The sequence below is a fragment of the Cydia fagiglandana genome, chromosome 24 (assembly GCF_963556715.1).
Source record: "Cydia fagiglandana chromosome 24, ilCydFagi1.1, whole genome shotgun sequence".
Lineage (NCBI taxonomy): Eukaryota > Metazoa > Arthropoda > Insecta > Lepidoptera > Tortricidae > Cydia > Cydia fagiglandana.
The window spans coordinates 10,646,545-10,665,615 of NC_085955.1; the positions used below are offsets into that span (position 1 = coordinate 10,646,545).

The following is a 19,071-nucleotide window of genomic DNA, read 5'->3' on the forward strand; positions in this document are numbered from 1 at the left end:
TATTGGGATTTTAGTTAAGTACTTACTTAACAAATTTTTTTTCTAACATACTTATTATTACTATAATGTTCGATCAAGCTTAATACAAAACACAAATATTTCACTTTCTATTGTTACAGACTGAAGAAATGCAAACACCAAACAATTGCAGCGGCGAGATATTAAGAAGAGCCTTGATTTCTGTCAAAAAGGAACTAATGCAACATGAACAGATCCGTAGCAATGGGGATTTAACCAAAGCTGAGGAGGACCACCTAGTTGAATATGTCACGGATCTAACTAACGCTGGATTTATAGTAACTGAAGACCAACTAATTGAAGCCGTGGACAATATACAAGGAAACCCTTTAAGGACTAGGGACCAACATCGTTACACGTACGAGTGTTTCTTAAAAAGCCACCCTAGACTGAAAGAGAAACTATCGCGGGAGATATCACATAAAATTACACAAGAATCTATTAATGTCTGGCTTTATCGTGTACGGATGTATCTCAAAAAACACAATCTAGAAGACGTCCTACGTCACCCAAGAAGAATTTTCAACTTTGGAGAGATAGCTTTAAATCTCAACACTAAAGACCGAGATCATGAAACCGATATTACGAATGATGATATGACGGTGTTCTTAACAGCATCAGCGGATGGAGATGTACAAGCTCCTTCTGTTCTAATTCCAATTAAGCAATCAGTTAGCTGTCCCTGGTCGAAAGCAGAAATCCTTACCGATCAAATAACTGATGTATTTTATGGCTGGCTGACTGAACACAATATTCAACTCCCTATTGTCTTATTTGTGCACCAAGTGACTCACATCAATCTGTCTTTGTTTGAATTCTGCAAAGAAAAACAAATTGTACTTTTAGCTTTGCCGCATATCGAAATACAACCTCTGGAAGAAGTTTTTCGGCCATTAAGAGTATATTGGAATGAGAATAGTGATATTAAAACGCTTAAAAAAGAAGAACTAGCAAAGGTATTGGAAAATTATGTTAAAAAGGATTTCAGCAAGGAAATTACGAAGAGTTTTAAATCATGTGGCATATATCCTTTCAATACAAATGTTAAATACAATACAAATGAAATTCAAACCGAAACAAACGTTAAAGAAAATCATAAAGAAAACGAAAAGCAAGTTAATCTTCTAGAAGAAGTGGAAAAAAGAATTTCAAGCGGACTCTTAGAAGAATTCAAAAAAACTGGAGACATGTGGCAAGGAGACCCACGACATGTCAGTCTTTATTTGTTCTGGAAGAATGTCCGCGATGAAAACAAAGAAGATAGAAGAGAGGCACCAGTGTTTGTGGAGATCTGTTTAGAAGAAGTTAATAATAGTGCTTCGGATTGCCAAATTTCAAATATGTTGATTTAAATAAATAAAATTATTTTGTACTATTCTTGCTTATTGTTAACTAGCTTATTGGATGTACCTTCCTATTATTTTTCCCTTTGCCATATTAATGAATATTTAGTACAAAATGTAAGAAATCACAGCGACAGAAAAAATAAGAGACTATAACTATTTTGTAAGTCAAATAAGTCATCATCATCATTTCAGCCTATACACGTCCCACTGCTGAGCACAGGCCTCCTCTCATGCGCGAGAGGGCTTGGGCTATAGTCCCCACGCTAGCCCAATGCGGATTGGGGACTTCACATACACCTTTGAATTTCTTCGCAGATGTATGCAGGTTTCCTCACGATGTTTTCCTTCACCGAAAAGCTAGTGGTAAATATCAAATGATATTTCGCACATAAGTTCCGAAAAACTCATTGGTACGAGCCAGGATTTGAACCCGCGACCTCCGGATTGAAAGTCAGATGTCATATCCACTCGGCTACCACTGCTTATCCACTCAAGTCAAATAAGTAACGCAAGTTAAATAACCTATTTACTTAGCTAAATCATTTCTTAATCCTAGCAGTAGCAATAATGTTAAGAAGAGCCCTATGACGGAGTTAAACCAGGATATGACCTATAAGTCAACAATTAATGCAAAATCGACAAATAAATGTATTTCAAAATTACGCATTGTCCATCAGAACATTCAGGGTATGTTAAGTAAAAATTAGAAATTGAGCTTTAATTGAACCATAATCAAATTGATATATTATGTGTTACGGAGCACTGGCTCAGGAAACATCAATTCCTTTTTGGCTTTAACCATCATAAAGTAGCTAGCTATTTTGCCAGAGAAGGCGCATGTCGCGGAGGTTCCTTAATAATTATTAACAAAAATATAAAATACAAAGAACGTAAAGATATTGTTGGTTTGTCGGTTGAGCGAACTGTTGAGATAGCCTGCATAGAAGCAGGGCGATTTGTTGTTCTTAGTGTGTACAGACCCCCGGCCTCATCGTATGACTTATTTGAGAGCCAAATGGATGAAGTCTTGTGTAAACTCAATGGTACAAATAAATACATTATAGTTTGTGGGGATTTTAATGTAAACTTACTGGTTGATTCTCCTGAATGTACTAAAATTATATCCCTATTTTTATGTCATAACCTTGTTAACCTTTTTATGTTGCCTACTAGAATCACTGATACGTCTTCAACTTGTATTGATAACATTTACGCTAACTTGAAACCACTCGAAAAAGATATTATAAACAAATTGAGCTCTGATCACACTGGTCAACTTCCAGTGTTTCGTGATATTAAAAATGTTACTGTTAAAAATATTCAAAAAGAGTGTGTCCATGTAAATGCAGCTCGTCTTTTAGAGAAAATATTTCAGATAAATTACCTAGTATACCTTATAGTAACAGTCCAAATGAACTATATAACTCTTTGTTTAAACTGATCGGATCAGAATATGAAAATGTATTTAAGTCAAAAAAGGTAAAGGCTGCTGATAAACTCATGTTTAGTGACTGGGCGACAGTGGGAGTCCACAAAAGTAGACAAAAATTATATGAGCTTTATGAAGAGAGAACGTTTAACACGTCCAAAAAATTTGCTGATTATGTTAAGAACTACTCAAAGTTGTTCAAACGGGTTTGTTTTGCTGCTAAGTCCAATTATATTAGCAATAAAATTGGAAATAGTACTAACGTTCCAAAAACAATCTGGCAAATCATAAACAACGAAACAGGGAAACATACTTCTCGTTACCAATTACCAATACCAGTTACCAATTACACATCGGAAACCAAATCTTAAATAAAGATCACGAAATAGCTACAGCCTTCGAAAAGTTCTTTACAGAAATTCCAGTAACAACAACTCGGCTCTTAAATTCATCTTCTGCAGTTGCTGAAACTCTGCTTAAAGAAAATATAACTGAATGCAGCACTACTTGTAAATTTAATTATGTCTCACCATCGGATATATGTAAAGCCTTTAAATCACTTAATATGAAAAAGTCAATGGACATTGATGGATTATCTGTATACATCATTAACTCAATTATATAGCTGGTCAAGCAAATCTTGTCAGTAAAAGAAGGCGCGAAATTCAAATTTTCTATGGGACGATATCCCTTCGCGCCTACATTTTTCAAATTTGCCGCCTTTTTCTACTGACAAGATCTGCTTGACCAACTATAGATTATATTGCTCCATATTTGTCACAAATATTTAATAATTGTATCGAAAGTGGCCAGTTTCCTGATCAGTTGAAGTGCAGTAAAGTCATACCTTTGTTCAAAGCGGGAAGTCATTCTGACCCTACAAATTACAGACCAGCCTTAATTCTTCCGACTTTGAGCAAAATATTTGAAAAACTAATACTACATCAGTTACAAAATTATTTCTATCGTAATAATTTAATGCATAGCACACAATTTGGATTTACTCGCGGTCGTTCAACAACAGATGCAGGTGTTCAACTTATAAAACATATTTTTGATGCTTAGGAGGGGTCACAGGATGCGCTAGGCGTTTTCTGTGACTTATCCAAAGCATTCGACTGTGTACATCATGACACCCTGATCGGGAAGCTACGCCACTATGGAATTAGAGGTCTGGAACTTAAGCTTCTGGAATCATATTTAAGTGATAGAACTCAGAGGGTGATTGTAAATGGTGCAAGATCATCTGGCAGCAAAGTAGAAGTGGGTGTCCCGCAAGGTTCAATTTTGGGCCCTTTTCTATTTCTCGTATATATTAACGATTTGCCACACCTAGTACGCAAGTAACGCAACAAACATGACCTTGTACTGTTTGCTGATGACACCTCGTTAGTATTCAAAATTTACAGACAGCAAACAAATTATGATGACGTTAATGCTGCTATAACTAGTGTTGTGGATTGGTTTACTGCTAATAATCTTCTCTTGAATGAAAAGAAAACTAAGTGTGTGAAATTTGTACTGCCTAATGTTAAACCGGTAGTTTCGAATATCAAAATTAAAGATGAACCATTTGATTTTGAAGATTCGACTGTCTTCTTGGGTATGAGTTTGGATGCCAAACTCCAGTGGGGATCTCATATCCGTAAATTGTCTAATCGGCTCAGTTCGGTCTCATTTGCAGTAAACAAAATTAGAACCCTGACTGATGTGGACACGGCTCGACTGGTCTACTTTAGCTATTTCCACAGCGTAATGTCATACGGCATCCTTTTATGGGGGCACGCTGCAGATGCTAATTGTGTCTTTATATTGCAAAAACGGGCGATTAGAGCTATTTATAATTTGGGAAGTAGGGTCTCCCTAAGAGACAAATTTGGAGAATTAGGCATTTTGACATTTGCGTCGCAATACATTTATGAAAATCTATTATATGTACAGAAAAATAAACACCTGTTTAAGAAATATTGCGACATACACGACAGAAATACAAGAAACAAAAATAAACTTGTACCTACTATAACTAGACTTCATAAAATAAGTAAGTCTTTCATTGGCCGATGTGTTCGTTTTTACAATAAAATTCCTTTAGATATTCAAATTTTGCCATTATATAAATTTAAATCGGTCATCAAACGAAAGTTGTGTAAAAAGGGATATTATAAAATATCAAACTATTTAGAAGACGTTAACCCTTGGAGTTAATAAGTATCTGTACCTATAGTGTAACATAGATAATGTAAATAATGTTATTTAATTTTATTAAATGTTAATTTGAGTAAATGTTACTGTTTGACGTTATAAAGCGATTGTAAAATCCTATTATGAAATAAATGATAAATGAAATAAATGAAATAAATGATTCGTTATTTTGTATAAAGATAAACCTAATTTTTCAATAAAAAAAATTAAAAAAACGTAGCTATACTTTTTCTTAAATCTTCAACATACAAACACTTCATAAAAACGCAAATAAACAGATCATTGGAATTAATTTTATCTAGGTACCTTACTTATCTAAATCTAATGAATACCTATACCGATTATTTTTTTCGGATCCGTCTAAAATTTATTGACACACTTGGCCGGTTTTTTACGATTACCGCCAGCGAGTAATCACGAAAAATCTGCACGGATCTCTATCGCGCCTGCTTTCTCAATCATAAATATGTATACATACTTCCACCTTATCTCATTGACATAAAACACAAAACTGTTTACATGTTTATGACCGTGTGGAAAGGCGTGGTTGAATGACTTGAACGTATTGAAAACGCGACGCGGCATCGCCACTGCTATGAAGTGACGTTGCTCTGCGCTGCGAGCGGCAGCCATTTTGAATTCCTTCCATTGGTGTGGACCGTACAGCAATGAAATATAAACCTTGTGCGTGCGTCATAAGGTCTTTTTTTTAATTGTGTTATTCAACCCTTGGCTCGGTTGAGTCAGTTGTTTAATGCTAAAACGGCTTATCTCAATAGTAGTTTCATAAATGATGTGACATTTTGTGTGAGTGTTGTTTGTCGCTCTCACACATAGACGCAGGTCGTTCGCCGTTCAGTTTTACCGTCCGCGTGCTACGAAGTGAGTGTTCTGTGGCGTTAATAATATGTTTTTATTACGATTTTAAAGGATCTTAGTTAATTTGTTGTAGTTTGGCTTAACGAAGATGTTTGGAAATGTTATGTGTAGGTACATGAAGGTATAATCATTGTTTATGCATTTGTGTTTTTTAGCTACTTTTTGCACCATTTTCAAAAGTGTTAGGTTAGGTTAGGCTGTTATTAAAATAAAAACACCTACTTTTAGGCCTCATTCGCACTTCGCACGAGCGCTTTTAGGTACAACGCGCGTTAATAAAGGCGTTTGAATTACACAAATGGCGCTTTAAAAGCGCTCGTGCGAATGAGGCCTGCACTACATCTGCATTACGTATGTATTTACATTATAAACAGGTTTAGAAGATGCTAGAGTCTGAAGCCGGTACCAGCGGTACCAGGAGTTCGAGCTCTGGGAGAAAATCCAATATCATCACTTCTTCAGCTGGTGAGTTTGAAATTAAGCTATTATCACAGAATACTTAAGTAATAGGTAAAACCGGGCAAGTGCGAGTCGGACTCGCGCACGAAGGGTTCCGTACTATAAAGCAAAAAAAAAAAACGGAAATAAAATGCAAAAAGAAAACGGTCACCCATCCAAGTACTGACCACGCCCGACGTTGCTTAACTTTGGTCAAAACCGGGCAAGTGCGAGTCGGACTCGCGCACGAAGGGTTCCGTACTATAAAGCAAAAAAAAAACGGAAAAAAATGCAAAAAGAAAACGGTCACCCATCCAAGTACTGACCACGCCCGAGGTTACTTAACTTTGGTCAAAAATCACGTTTGCTGTATGGGAACCCCACTTAAATCTTTATTTTATTCTGTTTTTAGTATTTGTTGTTATAGCGGCAACAGAAATACATCATCTGTGAAAATTTCAACTGTCTAGCTATCACGGTTCGTGAGATACAGCCTGGTGACAGACAGACGGACGGACGGACGGACAGACGGACGGACAGCGAAGTCTTAGTAATAGGGTCCCGTTTTACCCTTTGGGTACGGAACCCTAAAAATGGGACTAAAAAATTACCATACTAAATTGTGATACAAAAACGTGACACGTAGGAAGTGGCGCCCTCAATATTTTCTACCATTTCTTGTCGGACTATAACCAGGGGTGCGAAACTCCTGACTTCGACCAAACTCGGCTCCGCTCGGCTCGGCATTGCTCCGAGCAATTATTAGGGCTGGCACCACTTGACTTCCTTTTGCGTGCACGACCACAGATAAGATAATGAATTATGACAACCATAAATAGCCGAAAGGGATAGTGCCGTATATTAGAAAGGGACAGCATGATTCGACCCTGAACCGCTGTCAAACTTCGTTTTAGTAGGAAGTTTCCTTTCTGTACAGTACTTAGAACTATTATTTGGGGCATTATCTATGAAAAGGGACCTTATTGTCGATGGCGCTTAAGCCGCACAGCGTCGCGCGGCATTGTATTTATATCGAAGCATTGTTAATATTGGTGTAAGCGCCATCGACAATAAGGTCCCTTTTCATAGAAAACGTCACATTTATTCTGTGCTATTAACATTGTATTGTCCCTAGATTCGCGGGGCGGGCCGCGAAAAATCCAATGCTGTGTGCCCGAATGCGTCAACACCGAACAGGGGCAGCCCGGGAAGGTGTTCTATGAGTTCCCCAGGGAGCCGTCAAGGTGGGTAGTAGGGTATTATACTGTAACCCCCTTATTCATAAACGTTTACTAAAGTTGACAAGCCGATAATAATCGTTTGTCCCTTTCCGACGTATTGGTATGATGGAAAGGGACGAACGATTATTATCGGCTTGTTAACTTTAGTAAACGTTTATGAATAAGGGGGTAAGTATTTAAAATCAATTATTTTACACCATGTATGAAATAAAGCACCAGACCTAATTGAGTATGGCTCCTCTACAAGATGGGCCATCGCCGGCCACTCCAAGGGACGCAACCATGCGGTAGAATGAGATAGCAATATCACTTGCTCCCTCTAACGCATAAATGCGTCCCTTAGAGTGACCGGCGTTGGCCCATCGTGATGAGGAGCCATTAGAAAAACACAGATAGGAGTTATTTTCAAACACAAATTCTATTTAATAAATCGGATAGAAATATATATATTTTTAGGTATTAGTTTTAGTTTTGTAGCTAGTTTTAATTTTAGGTTACTTTTTATTCAAAGTTTGTTATTAATTATGTTGATGGATTAAAAAATAAATAGAAATATAAAAAGTAAGTGAGTTGACCATGACGTCACGATGTAATGTTTCATATAAATTCCATATTAGCAAATCATTTTGACATTTCTAAAAAAGTAAGTACCTAGGTACTTAACTGATTTGACTAGTTGGAAAATACCCTATTGACTTAATAGATCCCGCGGGTTTGTATCGAATTGGGCCTTGTGTAGGGTTACCAGATACAAATTTAGAATTTCCTGATAAAATTCCTGATATCCGATATTTTTCCTGACATTCATTTTTGACGACGACGGGGGGGGGGGGGGTCTAGCCGTGGTATCGTCTTGGGACGTCCCATTCGTTTTTCGTCAAGTTCTTAAATTAGTCCTATTCTGCTTTCGTCACGCATTCTACATTGAAAGGCATCGACGATTGTGACGAATGTAGAATGGGTGACGAAAGCAGAATAGGGCTAATTTAAGAACTTGACGAAAAACGAATGGGACGACCCAAGACGATACCCTAGCCGTTAATAATTACGAAGTTATTGATAAGTTGAATGGATCTGTTATTATTTTTTTACAATGTTTTCGGATTTATTTAAGTAAATAAAAAGGTACTTTATAAAAAAGTCTATCAATTCAAAAAAATCCTGACATTTTCGTGTCCGTCCCCATTCCTGACAAAAGGCCAAAATTCCTGACATGTCAGGAAATTTCCTATCATCTGGTAACCCTAGCCTTGTACGCAGTTCGCAAATATCGACGGAGGCTGGAGGTAAATGATGACCTTGAGTCGGGGCCCGACCTTGCCGCGCCCTTTGGATTTGCGGAAAACTGGGCTGTAAGTAACTGAGAAAAATTGAAGTTCGCAAATGTTCTCAAATCGCGGGCTTCTTCTTCTTTGCAATAAAATAGAAAAATAAAAATACCCGTAATTTACGAATTTCGTCGCGGTAGCCCCCCTGACTCCCCGACGTAACAATAGGTAGGTAGTATTATATACAGTGCGCACAATTTACTTAAGAGCCAACAGGAGTGGTCATTTTTCCATACAAACGTACTCGACTGTTTCCTCCGTGGGTTTTGATGCTAGAGCAATGTTTTTTTCAACACAGATTAATATTGTTAATATCTGTGTCGGACCGTTTTGCTTTTTTTGATATTTTTGTTTTTTAAGGCGCTAGAGCCCTTCAAAAATGGCCAAAATGGCCTCATTGACTATGCCGCAATGAGAGGCGTAGTATTCAAAACTGATATCAATTAGCCAAAAAAGCAAAACGGTCCGACACAGATAATTTCATAATCATTTAGATTTCCAAGTTTGGTTACGATTGGTTAAGTTTTGGAGGAGGAAACAGTACGAAAGTTGAGTACGAAACCTCGATTTTTGAGATTTTTACGCAGGATTTTTCGCCTTGTCCTTATCGCACTAGTTTTAGGAGCCGCTTCCGTTAGCGAGACGGGTATATTTACCTAAAATATTTACAACTCACCTCCTGTTTCGTCTTAAGGGTGCTGGTATTCCCACAGACTTGTATTAGTCATAGTCATATATTTATTCAGAAAACAATACAAGTATTGTGTTTAAAATACATGGCTTAAAACTAAAATTATTAGACACTTAATAAAATGTAAAGATAATAATGTAGGTATCCTAAATGTTAAACATTATCATAAATTTCATCCACTGTGTAAAAGCAACTTCTCAATAAAAATGTTTTCAAATCCCTATGAAACAGCGAGTGATCCGTAATGATTTTTAGTTCAGTAGGCAATCTATTATAAAGGGTTATGGCTTGATTCATACTAATGCTATGGGTAATGGGTATTCCATATCCAATATCTTGGTCCAATGTCTGTGCAATTGTGCATCTCATGCACACTCTCACTAACGCTACGTCTTACGTAGGCGAACAACGCGCGAACGCGGCGCGGCGCGGCGCGGCGAAAGCGGCCGCCGCCGCGCCGCGCCGCGCCGCGCCGCCTGACATTCGCGTGCAAATCGCGCCGCACCGCGTTCGCAACGAGATCGCTTACGTAGGACACTTCTATGGGCATCAAAGGATTGATTTCGCCGCGCCGCGCCGCGCCGCGTTCGCGCGTTGTTCGCCTACGTAAGACGTAGCGTAAGCAAAATGTGAGACGCAACGCAACGCATGACACATTGCACAAAGAAATTGTACAGGTGGAATTGGTATTCCACCAAGTTGACTGGCAACGACAAGACCGCCTGTCCTCTTGACTTTGTCTGACTTTTATGTAAGGCGAATTAGGAGGTGCGGACGCAAATACCAATTTGGCTCGCCGAATTCAACCGCCGATAATGACCGATATTACCGATAAAATGAGGTGCGGACGCAAAAATACCAATTTGTGAGGCCAGTATTTTCGTTCTTGGGCATGTTTTCAATTTAGAGGGCTCTAATATCATCATCATCTCAGCCATAAGACGTCCACTGCTGAGCATAGGCCTTCAATTCCATTTCTGATCAAATCGACCGATTTCATAAGTCACGTCTGGATACCACTTTACATTTATTTATCTTTGAACTTTTTCTTTGGCAGTGCGCGTGCGATAGTTTATAGGTACTTATTACTTACGTATACTTTAAAAGCAATATCTTTTTTTGTATTTTAGCGACCTAAGCATTTTAAAATTGGTGGCTCTCCCACAGGCGCTCAAAATGGCTACATCTGATCAACCGTTCCGACATGGAGCCGACAGCTGAAGACCGGGTCTGTTCAGACCACTTCTCCCCTGATCAGTACAACGTTAAGAGGGCTTTGAGGGGGGACGCACTTCCCACCATCGACAAGCGTAAGTATCTCTATCTATTATATATATGCTAGCTTTTGCCCGCGACTTCGTCTGCGTGGAATCAGTAACAGCAGCTAGTGTAAGCATAGGAGCATAGCGCCTGAATAAAGTGTAATAGCAATCATTCAATTTAAGCATAAGTTTCAATCAGTGATCAGGCAATTCATTAGCTGTCTCATTTCCATCCCCCCTTTTCACTCTCTTTAAGGATGATTCCTGACATAAAAACTACCCTATGTCCTTCCCCGTGACCCAAAATATCTCTATGCTAAATTTCAACTAAATCGGTTCAGCGGTTTAAGCGTGAAGAGGTAACAGACAGACAGACACACTTTTGCATTTATAATACGGATATATAATTCTTGAAGAAGAAAAGCTGTAGATAATATTTTCTATTCATTATTTTATTAATCACAATCCATACCCCCAGAGCCGACGCCAACGCCTCAACTAAAAAGGAAACCAGAAGATACGAACATACATACCAACAACAAACAACCCCGCTTAGACACACAACCCAACATAGTCGAAACAACAATACAAATCAAAATAGAACCGGAAGAACCGAAAGATGAACCAATGATAGAAGAATATTTAGAAACCCAATGTCGAGACAACGATCCTCTAGCTATCGCGGAACCAAAGAACGAAGACTTAATCAACATCAAAAAAGAACCAATAGAACCTTTACACATAGAAACCCAATGTAGAGACATAGATCCTCTAACTATCAAACCTGAGCCCGGAGTCCGTACAACAACAACTCAAACATTATCACGTAAAAAAATGTACCTAAGCGTTGCTCGTGTCACTGGTGCCGAACATGTATATATAGCGCAAGGAATCAATGGACAAAAGACAGCCAAATTAGCTCAAACGCAAACCACGGCACCTCTTCTAGCGGTCTTCACAGACCCAATAAAGAAGAAGATGAAGGCAGAAATCAGAGAAGCGAATAGAAAGACTAAGATGTTGAGCAACGCTTCAATGGATAAGAGCAGATTCATGCAATGTTGCGAGGGCTATCTAAACGAGAAGATCGCTCATATTGTAAAGACACACTCACATATACAAGAAAAATTTAAAGGGAACCGATACGGAACTGATTTCAAAGTGTTTGCTCTGAATTTGTGTCTAAGCAATACGGAATCTTACAAATTTGTTGAGAAGATCTTCAATTTGCCGTCCAAGACCACGCTGAAACGATTACAAATGCCGGCCAGAACTGGTACTAATCCAAACCTGATAGAATACTTGAAGGTAAAAGTGAGTAAGATGTCAGAGAAGGAGAAGTTGTGTGCTTTATGCTTTGATGTGATGAGAGTTAGCAAGAATCTTTGGTACGAAGTGAACAATGACTTTCTATGTGGGATGCAAGAGATCGATCAAGTTTTAGGGCCTGCGCCGGCTGAATATGCAGCTGTGCTAATGATTAGAGGTTTATATTCGAAGTGGACGCAGCCTGTTTCATTCTCATTCATGACAGAGAAACGCCAGTATCCGGAGCTGAAAGAATGGATGCACAAGATCATGGGAATAATGTTCGATATAGGACTGGACATCAAAGCCCTAGTAGTCGATTTAGAGAATGAATTCATGGATGTTTCTTTACCAGACGGTGAACACTATTTTGAAATGGATGAGAGAAAAATCTACCACTTTTATGACGTGAGGCACCTCTTTAAGAGTGCTAGAGACGCGCTCATGATAAATAACTTCCACATAGGGTCAAAAGTCGCTAAATGGAGTCATATATTAAAGGTTTATGATAAAGACAGCGATCATGACTTAAGTCTGATGCCTAAAATCACGGATGCACATGTAAGACCCTCTGGAGATGCGGTAAATGATGTCAATTTGGCAATTCAAATATTTAGCAATAGTGTCGCCGCTGCGATGAATTTGCATGTTATTTCTAACATGGCTAACAAGAACATAAAAGATACAGTAGAATTTGTAGCCAACATGAGCAGGATTTTCGACATATTAGCTTCAAAGTCACTGGAAAATGCTTATAAAGGAACGGATCGGCAGAATAAAATATTGTCTGATGTTTTAGAATATCTTCAAGACTTAAATGTGAAAGATAAGCGTGGGAATGCAATTGAAGCTCCATTCGTTGATGGACTTAAAGTGAATATAAAATCTGCATTTTCTCTATTAGAGGATTTAAAGAAGGAAAACATTCAGTACCTTCACACGAAGGTTTTAAGCAAGGACTGCTTGGAAGAGTATTTCGATGAATGTCGCCGTCTAGGAGGTAACTGTTGCGAGAAACCGACACCTATCATGTTCGCTCGATCCTTCCGTCGCCTTTTTCTAGTAAATCTAGTACACAAAGATGGTGACAGCGAAGACTTGAAATCAACGTTGTACAAGATAAGCGAATACATGAAAGCGGACACTGAAAAGAAAGAAGAAATGGACGGCGATCAATTGAAACGAATATTAGGTGCCGGAGTCAGTGATATTAAAATCCAATGGCCGTCAACTGAATATATAGCTGGATTTCTAATTTGGAAGTGTTTAGAAAAGCATCCTTGTGTGAAATTTATAGAAAAACTGAGCGCACATTATGATATCCCTGTCGAAGAAAATGCGGAGACGCTGCTTGAAAATTTTCGAAAGTATAATGCAGAAAACGTAATTAGCATCCATCTCCTCAAACCTCCTGGTTACCTGGTAGATTTTGTAGACCTAATGGATCAGAAATATTGCGAATACTTCGCTAAAGAGGACAAAGATACGATGAATTTCGCTTGGAACACATATAAATTTATGGAAGAAGATACTTTTGAATTGCCGTGTGAATGTTTTCCTTTGAAGTTTATTAAGATTCTGTTCATACGGATAAAGATTGAGCATTCTATTCGAGAGCATAATAAATATAGCAAGAATCCCCGCAAACCAAGACATCTGCAGAAGAAGCTAGTTAATAAGAAGAGTAAATAAATTAAATGATTTAATATCCTTATTAACTGTTTTTTTTATTCCTAACTGGACACAGTAAGTAGGTTAGGGTTGCCAGATGGTCGGGATTTGGCGGGATTCTCCCGATTTTTAGCATGTGTTCCCGATTCCCGATAAAGTGTGAACTGTCGCGAAAAACAGCTTCACGTTATACAACAATAATTTCAAGTTCCGAACTGTCGTCGAGCGAGCGAGCTGACGTAGTGCCAATAATGTAAAATATCGTTGTTTTTAATACAATTACTTTAATTTGAATGTATTTTTTTCCGACTTAAGTCCCAAAATCCCGAAAAATTGATATTGTTTCCCGATAATAGCACCTTTCGATCTGGCAACCCTAAAGTAGGTACACAGTTCAGCAAAAAGGATCCACCTCGCAAAGATTTATTTTCGACTTATTTTACATAGATTATGAAGTTACGTTTTTTTTTCAGTTCATTTCTCACTGCACCCACATGGACGCTTTCCTGTTTCGCCCTATGGTTGACTGGTAGAGAATGCCTATAACGGTATTAAGTCCGCCTGTTGTACTTTTTGTATGTGCAATAAAGTTTAAAAATAAATAAATAAATAAATTGTTTACGACGCCTGAATGGAACGCATAATTAGAGAAACAAAAATAAATAATGCTCAATGGCTCAAATCAACTTCAAAATTTCGAATCATAAAACGGAAAAAATTTTAGGATAAAGTAAAATGTATTAGGTAGAAGACTCTATGGCCATTATGGGCAGGGCCGTCTTAAACAATGTTGGAGCCCCTGGCCACATAAGAATTTGGGGGCCTTTTGGAAACTAAAGAATGCTAATTAAACTAACATTTTTAGGGTTCCGTACCCAAAGGGTAAAACGGGACCCTATTACTAAGACTTCGCTGTCCGTCCGTCCGTCCGTCCGTCCGTCTGTCACCAGGCTGTATCTCACGAACCGTGATAGCTAGACAGTTGAAATTTTCACAGATGATGTATTTCTGTTGCCGCTATAACAACAAATACTAAAAACAGAATAAAATAAAGATTTAAATGGGGCTCCCATACAACAAACGTGATTTTTGACCAAAGTTAAGCAACGTCGGGAGTGGTCAGTACTTGGATGGGTGATCGTTTTTTTTTTGCTATTTTTTTTGCATTATGGTACGTAACCCTTCGTGCGCGAGTCCGACTCGCACTTGCCCGGTTTTTATACTATGATCTTCTTTTTATTATTGGTCATCAAATATACTGTTACTGTCTGTCCTTTGGGGGCCCTGGGCACGGGCCCCGTGTGCCCTTATGGTAATGACGGTACTGTCTATGGGGCCCCATACATTCCACTCTTTCCGAACAGGCTGAGCTACACTTTTATTTGTTTTTTGTTAAATACACACTAGATAAAATGACGCTAAATTGCCTAAGGTTAGTTTCAAGACCTGAAACTCGTTTTGATTAACTAGAAAGACCTATAAGCGCTAAAGAATATATACACATGAAACCTTTTGGTAGTGAATATATCGAGCCGACTGGTTCAGTCCAAATATAGAATGATCAATATAAACAGCGACGTTGCCAGCTCGCCTTTCAAAACAGCTCTCTACTTACAAGTATTTACATGATACAACGTATTTACATAAAAGAAAAATATTGAAACACAACCGTGTTGCAAACGTATAAAGTTCAAATTTGAATAGCCGTTGGCATTGCTTAATCTTTTCTAGAATGTTGGTACGATGTAAACAAGTTAATTAGTCATTGGATTTGTGACTTTATTGTTCAAGAAATAAGGTATGAAATAAAAGTGGTTTTTGATTCGATTTTTAAATATGGCGTGACATATCGTAAGTGGGAATCGTGAAAACACTCACGTAGCGAAATGTATGTTCGTCTTACAAATTTTTCGATGTTATTCAATGCGTTTACAGTGAATGAAAATTTTGTAATATTGTTTGTACTACACCTACAAGTTAGAGGGTTGAACGCAAACTTAAATTTGTATAAAAAAATTTAAAAAAATCTGTGAGGTTACGAAAATAAGCTGAATTTGAAAACTGTCGAATGGCTGAGAAGATTTTAAATATTTATGGCGACGATAGCGGCGGGTAAATTATAAAGAAACAGTAAAATGAGAGTAGGTACCTAATTTTATACACGTGGTGTAAGAAATGTACGGAGGTACAAGTACCTGGGTACCTCTATTGACAATCTAAGCTTAGGATTAAGGTTTACTCGGGTAATTCCGAATGTCGAAAACTGTCGGATAATTCCGAAAAGAGATTTTTATTATGATGGAAGACTTTTATTAAGGGTGATTTCCATCTGAATTTCGGAATTATCCGACATTCGGTATTACCCGAATACACCTGTACCTAAATTTGTTTTAGTTTAAGCTGGTTTAAGTCATGAATTAATATAATTTTAATCTTTACTATTCATTAATGAACAAGTGTAATAAAGTTAATAATATAACTTTACACCGTTTTTACCGTTATTCAAGTAAAACGTTTTGAAACACCATTTTTAGGTTATAAACCGAATGCATGCAAGTTATATTAAATAACTCATAAATGTAATTTTTTTATTAATTCGATATATTTAAGTATATAAATAAAATAAGAAAATTAATTTATAAACATAATAATATTAAATTTCTAATTACTGGTAGTAATTTAGTAATTTTGCTTCATAGTTCCGCAAGATTTGTATAGAGGGCACTGATTTCAATACATGCAGCATAGATCAGATGAATGTTTAGATGCGTTACTAAGTTTTTGTTATATTTTTAATATTTACTTTTGTTACATAGGTTTCCAAATGCCAGTTACTTAATCACTACGTTAAATTTTACATACTGGTGTTCTGAAAAATTTAACGTTGTTCCGTTATTGAAGGTATAGTATCGATTTGTAGCTAGCCCAGAGCGGCTAATCCTTTGTTCATTGTTAACCGATTCGGTGTTGATGACACGCCTGCCGTGTCATCAATGTTTTTTACACATGGCTGATGACACGGTAGGCGTGTCATCATATTCTATGGCGCGTGGCATGGCTGCCGTGTCATGAAATGATTGTTCCGCGTCACAGCCAAAAGTTTTCGAAAATGGAACACGCAACGAATCGGTTAAGTAAACCCGCTCTTGCTACCATGCTATAAAAAAATCGTTCGGCTCTTTACTACTACTCTACTTTTCTCTTTTTCATATTGACAAAATGTAACTTGTAAGGTTAGCTAGTAGCTACTCTATTCGTTATATTATGTAGAGTAGGGCTGCCACTGCCGTCAATATTTATTTTGGGAAAACTCTAGAGTCTAGAACCTTGAGAACGATCATACAATTAGAATAGAATAGATAGGTAGGAATGAAACATCCATGTATGAACAAATTGAAGGTACATTAGTACATAGTCTTCTTACTTGATGGTCTCATCGGAAGATCAGCGCTGGAAGCCACCAGCAACATGGTGAGATGGGGCCATTTCGTGGCACTTTAATCTTTTGTGTTTTCTTTCATATTATGTATTGTCTTGTTTGTTTGTGCTTACGAATAAATCTATTCTATTCTACCACAGACAAGACATCCTCCAGACTGAGCATAGTAGCGCTACCCCCTCTGCCACAAATATACGGTAGTTTTACTCCATTTTCGAGTCAAAGTGTCTTAGTGTGACGTCCGTGTCTTTGAACGGACCAATCACAGCACGGGACTCGCCTCGTCCTCCGCACCCCTGTATTATTGGCAGCATCGGTGTCATGAAATAAGTGCTCTAAACTCCGTCTAGAGGATTCCTAGTCTATGTATTGTACTTACCCCCATCTTCCTCAAGAAACAGTTCTTTCTCCTCCCCCTCCCCCTCCATCTCGGCGTACAGCTGCTCGTGGACCCGTCGGAGATGCGTCTTCAGGTTGGCGGTGGTGGTCTTGTATGAGATGGTGCGCTGGCACTCGTTGCAGCTCGCGATTTTCTTCTCATTGTCGAACACCTGTGGCAGTGAAGACACTCCTGACTTAGTGCAAACTCGGCTCCATTCGGCTCAGCATTGTTCCGAGCAATTAAGGGCTGTGCACAACGGCTGTGTGTGCGTGTCGTGCACGTGCGCGTGCGGCGTTGTAGTATACAGATCCTTATGAGAGACGACACACCGCTTGCGTGACGTGTGCGTGTGCGGCTCCAACATTTTAGCGCACGCGCACGTGCACGATACGCACACGCAAGCCGGTATGCACAGGCCTTTATTAAGGTTGGCACAACTTGACGTCCCTTTGCGTGCACAACCACAGATAAGATAATTACTTACTTGAATTTTGACAACCCTAGTGGAAAGGGATAGTGCCATAAGTTAGAAAGGGATTTCATGATTCGACCCTGAACCGCTGTCAAACTTCGGTTTTGTAGGAAGTGTCCTTTCTGTACGGTAGTACTATTACTTATTCTTTGACTAGCATCAGGTGGATCCATGGACTTATAAGATGGACTGCACTGTCACTTTTTTTGCCATACTAAATTGAACTTTATCACCGAGCTAGAAAGACGTTCGTACCAGACTAGAAAAAACGGTCCACTTGAGATAGCAAAGGTGGGTCGCGGTGTCTCACTCGCACGTGTTGCCAATGTTAAAAATAAACCATTGTGGTAGTATTTATATCAATATACTACTCAAATTAAATAACTTCTTATATTATTTAAATGCTATATTCAGAGTAAGGTTCTGATATCTTTTAAGAAATTGTAAATAAGTATGATGTCAATATTATTAACTGATTTAACCAAGCATGTGGACAACGAAAAAAAACATTAATTTTGGTGTGGTAGACATTGTAGAAACTTTGAATGTTAATTGGTATCCCTATCGTCATGACATGTTATCAAAACACGTGAATGCAAAATTTCCTAAAAATGGTGAAAATATGTTGCGTTAAAGGTTGTGGGAGTGAAAGAATTTCTAATTGTGGAATATTGTTTCACCAGGAAGCCACAATTATTACATTTTGCGATAAAAATACAAGACAACATTGTCAAACTCATTAGGGTGACTATGATGTCGGCACGATGAGAATCAGTGTTACACAATTTTTATTAGGTACTTAAGTAAGTTTATATAAATAGGTATGTATTTATTTCGGCATGTTTAAATTGGTGAAATGAGAGCCAATACAGAATAAATAATTACCAAAATTGAAATCCAAAGTCCTTAAACATTACAGACACATTTATGCATTGATAATAAAAGAAAAATAGAACTTTATTGTA

At 38.0% G+C, this 19,071-nt stretch overlaps 3 protein-coding genes across 6 annotated transcripts in view; 2 read left to right on the forward strand and 1 right to left on the reverse strand.

Moving 5' to 3' along the window:
• Nucleotides 1–1,395, forward strand: part of LOC134676373 (uncharacterized) — a 250,632-nt gene extending 249,237 nt beyond the window's left edge. For all 4 annotated transcript variants that reach the window (XM_063534731.1, XM_063534730.1, XM_063534733.1 and 1 more), the window contains one exon: nt 120–1,395. In XM_063534731.1, the coding sequence (XP_063390801.1) occupies nt 120–1,370 (1,251 nt within the window). In that variant the 3' untranslated portion in view covers nt 1,371–1,395. The remainder of the gene's footprint in view (nt 1–119) is intronic.
• LOC134676409 (uncharacterized) overlaps nt 1–19,071 on the reverse strand; it is a 135,892-nt gene that overhangs the window by 110,280 nt on the left and 6,541 nt on the right. The window contains exon 2 of the mRNA XM_063534798.1: nt 17,632–17,803. Coding sequence (XP_063390868.1) covers nt 17,632–17,803 — 172 coding nt within the window. The remainder of the gene's footprint in view (nt 1–17,631; nt 17,804–19,071) is intronic.
• LOC134676371 (uncharacterized) lies at nt 6,243–13,861 on the forward strand. Its single transcript, XM_063534729.1, has 4 exons — nt 6,243–6,339; nt 7,448–7,556; nt 10,740–10,882; nt 11,313–13,861. The coding sequence occupies exons 1-4, from the start codon at nt 6,258–6,260 to the stop codon at nt 13,832–13,834; spliced, it is 2,856 nt and encodes a 951-aa protein (XP_063390799.1). The 5' UTR covers nt 6,243–6,257; the 3' UTR covers nt 13,835–13,861.